The following is a 7,317-nucleotide window of genomic DNA, read 5'->3' as shown; positions in this document are numbered from 1 at the left end:
GAAAAAATGTTTCATTCGGAGTATTTACTGTTTTTTCCTTGAAACGCGGAATTAAGACAACAAGGCATCTTTTGGCATCATAAATCAGCAACATTTATTTCCACTTTTTATACATTAAACGTGCATATCAATAAAACTAAAATTGATCATATAAATACCTCTACTGTAATACTGTTACAATAAATATGGCTCTACAGATTCTAGGTTAAATAAAAAACAAACTTCAATATCAACTGCTGTGCGACACGAGGAGACACTCTCAGGAAATACTGTACATGTCGTCTCTTTTAGCACATTTTTCATCCCAGATGATGGACCTGTCCGGTGATTGTGCTATGATTAGGACCTAATAACTCTTCCTCTCTTCTGCTGTGCTTTTTCTAAAAGTGATGTTGAAAAAATGTTCACAGTGTCAGCGTGACAGATAAGAAAACGGTTGTCCTTCTCGTATCCGTACTCAGACTGCACTTTTTTTGTGTCCTGAACACCCGTAACATTTGTCGAGTCAAAGTTGAGATAGTTACACCTTTTGCCAACTTGTGCTGAAGAGCAGAGTATCGCGCACACACGCACACACACGCACACACACACACACACACACACACACACACACACACACACACACACACACACACTCACCGCACACACTCACACGAAAAAAAAAAATCATAAATGTGCCCAAAGAATTTACACCTCATAGTACAATTTTAAGCAGGCCCTCTGCTCCTTATGTTGTAAGAAAAGGCATTTTCAACCCTGGCTCTGTCGAACATGATACTGATTGAGAAAGCGTCGTGGGAAAGGGGACCAGGCAGTGAAAAAGATTATGATACAGCTGTGATTCACATGTACAGGAACACGTCAACACGTCAACAGCCATGTCAAAATATTACATACAGGTACTTTAAAATAGATTACCAAGAAACTCTTAATCTGATAACGTGCAAAAATAAACACAGCTACTCTTTCACAAAACTCCCACGCACAATGTTCATCTTTTACATGATATACAATGAATAATTAATGTCTAGATTGAGTAATAAATATCAACACACAAATATGTTTTTACGGGTCACTTCAGCCTCAGTAATGTCTTTCATTTTATGTAAATGTCAAGTATAATGTCGCCCCATGCACCACCTTTAATTTTCCGTTTTATAACAGGAGAATCTTTAGAGTGCTTGCTTTAACCTTGTGCTTTCTTAACACACAGTAACTCAAATAATTGTCCACACAGAGAGAGGACATGATGCCAGAAGGTCTACGTGTCAAGTGACTTAACATTTGATGTGATTTATGCTGATTAGATAAATGTCCAGTGGAACATAATGTTTCAAAAAAGGAAGAAAAGTCGAGAGGAGGTTCAATTTTCAGTGGCTAAAGCTATACTTCACAGCATAGTGGGTGGTAGCAAAGTTTCAAAGTCCAAAAGATTCAAAGTCAATCATATATTGTGCGGTATCAATAATAACTAATGATACAAATAGTTATAAACCTTTGTGAAAATAGACAAAAACAGAGAGAAAACACGTTCAGAAGACTGTAAAAACAAGGAGAGGAGCCGTGTCTGTCTGTGTGTTTCCCTCAGTCTCAGAAGCCAGGCACATGGCAGTACGCCTCCAGCGAGGCCAACAGGATGTAGATGAACCAGAGGGAGAGGAACAAGAAGAAGGTGAGGAGCTTGGCTGTCCGTGGGCCCCCGAGCTCTCCGCCGGACACACTGGGACGCCGGCGGTAGAGCAGCACCAGCACGCACACCAGCGCCATGATGGTGAAGAGGGTGACGGAAAAGGCCAGCGAGCCGGGGTCCACCTTAAACACCTTGCCTTTGGTGTGCCAGTAAACCGCCGCGATGGTCCACGCCACGCCGATGCCCAGGAATACGTTCACTGCGTTGCTGCCCGTCACGTTGCCGATAGAGGCGTCAGCGTACTGGTCCTGGATGGCGGCAACTTTACTCGCAAATGTGTCTGTAAAAAGAAGGTGAGATTAAGATTAAACATAAAGAAAGAGTAAACTACAAATCTAGACCAAACCAATCAGCTCCTGATGGACATCAATGGTGCACACAGGAAACAGAATTCTTTAACCCTGTTATGTAGTTTGTCTCCATTAATACATGAGTTTCTGAGACCTCTACAACATCAATACGATCAATACTTTCCTGAAAAACCTGTTGTATGCAATCTAACATGTGTCTTCTGCCTTCTGGTGGATCATCAGTGTACTGCAGGCAGCAGCCAGCCTGGAGTGCAAAATCCAACATGGCCGCCTTCATGTAGTGACTCATAGATTTTTGGCAGAGAAAATTTTGCTAAGTGAAGGCAAAAATAACATTTATATTGCTATTAATATTTCAATATTAATATTTACTGTATTAAAACAATCTATAATTACATAAGATTTCATACCGTAAAATTACAGTAACTTACTGTACTGCAAAATTACTGTAAACTTGTGTTAAAATGTGTGTATCAAATATGATACAGCAGGTGTAACAGATAATTCATCTGGAAATCTCTCAATTAGTATTTTATTGTTTGTTGTTTTATGGTTTTATTGTTATTTCATGATGCAATGGTCACTATGCACATGAACGCTTGCCAGTAATTGTTGATTGTTGATTGATTGTTTAATTGATTCAGGTTCTATGTGGAGAAAAAGAACCAAACCAAGTAAAATGTGTCATATCTTCCAAAAGCAATGAACACATTTTGCTTTTGTTCCTATATTATAATCCTATATAAATTAAATAAATATAAATTACATAATGAATTTTCATAAATGCCTGACTTATGAAACAAACAAAATATCATATATATAAATGATATAGATTTTGTTTTTGTCAATAGGTCCAATGAACACTTAGGTTTCAAAAAATATTTTACTAGTTATTTCATATATCTGGCTTTACAGGGCTAAGAGCCTCCCTTAAGTCTCACCAAAGACCAAAGACTACAGGTGTTTATTAGACCATTTCCACAGCAGCCATATTGATGATGAAATAGTGGTGTAAACACAGGTGTTACCAATGATACTAATTAATGTCCTGCTACATTCAGTGTAGTGAGACAACATGTACGCTGCAGCCACCTGGAGTTTAATTAGTGTCATTGGTAACACCTGTGTTTACACCACTATTTCATGTCAGAAAAGCTGTTGTGGAAAAGGTCTAGTGCATGCAATATAAAATCAAACAACTTTAAACTGTTACTTTGAGGCACAAAGTGTGTCAGACAATTAAAAATAAAAAAGATTTATGGAGCTTAAAAGTTTTTATTGGTTAAAGAAAGTTGAACAACTTTATAATAAGGTGGCAGTAAATAGGACTTTATTTTTAAAAACTGTATTATTGGTTTTATTATTCTTAGTGGGATGTTATGTCCTCATTAAATAGTGATACTGTAGTAGAGAGAAATGGGCAACAGAGGTCCCTCGTCTGATTAAAACCAAGGACACTGCAGCTCATGGTCGGTGTCTTCATCAATGCTTTATAGATCCGTCCGAGACCAAAAATAAAAACGTGTTTAGGCTGAAATATCAATGTGGCTGGTGTCTTCTCTTATTATTTGTGCCAATATTGCACTTAAACGTATCATATGTGAGTTCTGCCGCTAGGGGTCTCTCTCACATTAAAACAATAACAAAAGACTTAGAAAATTGGATCATGGGAGTTGCTTTTTCTATAAACAGCCACTATTGCTGATGAAAATCTGACTTGACTCTGGCAGAAATCATGATCATGGACAAAGTAATGTATTAAGTAGTACTTAGTTATCCTAATTAGCGGTTAGCAAGGAGATGCACCATTACCTTGAATAAAGTATGGATTTCCCTGTGTTTGATCATTGTTGCAAACATTCGGATAATGTTAGTATACAACTCAACAAAATATATAACTTATATAGCTTATATATAACATATGTCTAGAGTTTATAGACATTTTTAGTGCTGAAATTTGACATATTATAGCATTAAATGTTGGTAATCATTAGTTAATTCTTATCATCAAGTCTGTATTTATAAATGTTAACTGTAATATTTTTTGACATTTGGGAAATACACATACTTGCTTTCTGGAGGAGGGTTAGATAAGAAGATATAACTCTCATAAAGGCTCTGCTGGTTAAATATGAAACGATAGCTAGCAGCTTGTCAGCTTAGCTTCGATGTTGTTGGCTTGTCATGTTACAGACCAAAGTGTGTGCCTTGTTGCTGGCTGAGGTGAGGCAGCTGAAGAAGCTTGCTTGGTTTGTTATTCCGTGGGTCACGCAGGCTGCTGCCAGTGACGGCAACATGTTGTTAGCTGGCTGCTGTTAGCTGTTGTGTTGTTAGCTAACGGAGCTGCTTTGGCTCTGAGCAGTGCCAAGCAAGCAGCAGAGACTAGTTACTGTGTCTAATTAGGAAGTAGTCACATAGACTAGACACATAATACCCATCATAAAAAGGCAAAATCTAATTTTTACACTTTGGTTTTCAGACACATTAAAAAAAAAAAAAACAAGATATAACATGTTAATGAATGAACTTCATAGATTTGTATACCTATACTAAGTTAAGCTAACACTGACTGTAAACGTGAGGATGGAGTTGATCTTCTCATTTAACTCTCAGTCAATCCGTTAAGGTGTTAATAAATAGATTTTGGTCAGATTCTCTGTAAACCTTTGCTGGTAGGGAACAGTCCGTTGGTAAGTTCTTGTGGGGTTAAAAAGACAAAGCTAATGCAAAGAAGGATAAACACCAGCCTAAAGGATTTTTAAGACACGGCCACTAAACCGTTGGACTTCAAAATAGCTTCTGACTGATCCGTCAAATTCATCACTATAAGCAGATGATTTTTAGAACCAAACTTTTTTTTTTATTATTCATACAGATTACCATCTAAATGACAGCGGTATTTTTGACACATGAATATAAAGTAACAAAAGTCATCTTCATTATTTTTCCCTCACCAGGGACCTTCTCAAGAGGGCTTTACGTATGTGACCAGGCTTCACCCACAGGTGCTTTGCTCGTTCGTTTTCTGCCTCCATCACTAGCAGACTGTTTCAAGGTTTAAGTTTCATGGCTGCGTCTCGTTGGCTCATTTTGCCAGTTTGTCATAAGATTTGAGGAAACTACATTTTTTAACTTTTACACATTAAACTGGAACAAAAATCACATTCTCTAAAATATAATCTTCAAAGCCAGTCCCAGTACTTCACAGCCACTTTCTATGGCACAGTTATGTATTAGTAGATGAAAATATATCACAGCAAATGTAGAAAGAAGATCATGTCTTTGAAACTGTCTGCCCACTGGGGTTTCCTAAAAGGTTTCATGTATTCCTTGGGCCGCGCCAGCTGCCTCTAGGGGGTGTGTGAGGGGAAAATGTAATGGCAGTGATAATGGTGTAATATTGGTATTCTTATTTTTACTGCAAGGTTACTGGTCCTGCTCTGACAGTGGAGGAACCTACTGTATCTGTCTCTGAGCCTGTGCATGTGTCGTTCTCTTTTTCTCTGTATGGCAGAACGTGTGCACCTCTAACTTTATCGCAATTTAATTCAAATTGTTACAGTATCTTTAATAGCATCTGAATGCACTGCTTTCACCATGGTAACAGCTATAAATAGGCTATGTTGCTTTTATTTTTGAATGTGAGGGGGACTGGGTGTGCGTCATCCCGGTTGAGGCGTAAAAGGGGGTGCATAACCTTAAAGCTTAAAGCTTGAGTAAAACTTGTGTTTACTCGGGTTTAAATATTTAAATGAACCTGCCCTTCAGCCTCTCTATGAATATGTAACAAAATTACAGAGCAGGTTCTCCAGAGCAGTTTGAAGTGACATTCGTGAAGTTTCATCATGAGGTAAGGGTGTCACAGCTTCAGTATTAAATCGAAAATCGATCTGAGCTTTCAATTTTAAGAAACAAATCAAAACACAGAATCTGCAGTGCTTCCAGCATTTCTTTTTCCCTGCAGCCCCACCTACTTGTAACATCCAGCGAGTGTGAAAAAACAGACACTTTAAAGTCTTTATATCGCACCTGACACCATATCGACTCTCTTTTTAAAGAATAATTTGAAAATGTAAATGACAGTTGTCAGGTTGTAAAACCGATGATATGTTGAACGTTACAAATCAAAACTGGATAGTCTATCGATCAGCTCTGTGCAAAATAAAGAAATCTAATCAAAACATGACCTAAAAATTGGAAGTCATATTGAATTGTGGATTTGGAGAATCGTGACACCCCTATTCTGTTGTGTAAAACATCTTTGGCTCAGACAGCTTTGTTTTTTAAAAAAGTAGCAAAGTCTAGATTACTTTAAAAATCTGCTGGAAACTTGCACTTGTGTCTACTTTTTAAATGTAATGTCTTTATATGTAAGCTTTATTGTTTCTACTGCAGTCAGTTTTACTTAGTTTTATGATATTTTGTTGTATTTCATTTATTATCTCTTTACCTCACTGTTTTAGACACAGGTGCTGAAAATTAATACTTGCTAAACTCTGGTACTCACATTGGACAGCTGTTTTCAGTTTGTCTATGTGTGCTGTATCTGACACTATCAAATAAACCATAAATATGTAAATAAAATTCGGGAGCTGCAGACTTTGGTGAATATGGTCACTACTTGTGGATACTGCGACTTCCTGATGATTGCCCTCTAATAAATTCATGTAGGGGCATTTCCAGCACAACCTGAAGGCGAGTGTGTGTGGGGATTACAAAGCTAAAACCTGTCAAAACCTAATTTTCATGTTCTTATTTGTACCTCTCTGTGGTGGTGTTTAGGACATAGTGCAGCGGGAATACAATTAGGCTGCTCAGAGAGACTAACAAGACAAACTGTTTTTCTTAGTTTACAGCTTGTTATTGTTCAAGGCAGGAGCTCTGCAGAGAATTACTCTGACAGCACAGGCGGAGGCAGAGGTTACACAAGACTCCCATTTACAAGTCTCCCCAAGCAGCTGCTACTTCTGAACAGGCAAACCCCAGAGGAAACCCAGGGCATGTCCTCAGTTAGAGCTGACAGACACCACAGACGCCCACCTGGAACAGAGGTGCCGAGGGCCACGAACACCACAGCGGTGACCGAGTCTTTGAGACCGATGGTGCAGCCAAAGTGGGAGGCCAGGTCCCCGGTCACAGCTGTCAGAACGCCGATGAGGGAAATGGACACGAAGAAGCAGGCCCAGCCGTTCCAGTACTCAGTGGGCGGCACGAAAGCGAAGAGGACTTTCCAGAAAACTGTCAGGAAGTGCATAATGTAGTCAAAGCAGGACGGCAGGCGTTCCTCCCCGCTCTCTTCCTCATCATCATCACCTG

General features: G+C 38.8%; 1 protein-coding gene across 1 annotated transcript in view; it reads right to left on the bottom strand.

The window, feature by feature from the left end:
- Nucleotides 1-618: 618 nt before the first annotated feature.
- Nucleotides 619-7,317, bottom strand: part of slc8a4a (solute carrier family 8 member 4a) — a 39,043-nt gene continuing 32,344 nt past the window's right edge. Inside the window, exons 8-9 of the mRNA XM_084730825.1 lie at nt 7,042-7,314; nt 619-1,970 (exon numbers count right to left, since the gene is read on the bottom strand). Of these exons, the coding sequence (XP_084586951.1) occupies nt 1,591-1,970; nt 7,042-7,314 (653 nt within the window). The 3' untranslated portion in view covers nt 619-1,590. The remainder of the gene's footprint in view (nt 1,971-7,041; nt 7,315-7,317) is intronic.

The sequence above is a fragment of the Lutjanus erythropterus genome, chromosome 11 (assembly GCF_056507025.1).
Source record: "Lutjanus erythropterus isolate fLutEry1 chromosome 11, fLutEry1.hap2, whole genome shotgun sequence".
Classification (NCBI taxonomy): domain Eukaryota; kingdom Metazoa; phylum Chordata; class Actinopteri; order Lutjaniformes; family Lutjanidae; genus Lutjanus; species Lutjanus erythropterus.
Note: the sequence above shows the minus strand (reverse complement) of the source record. Positions and strands in the feature narration are given on the sequence as shown.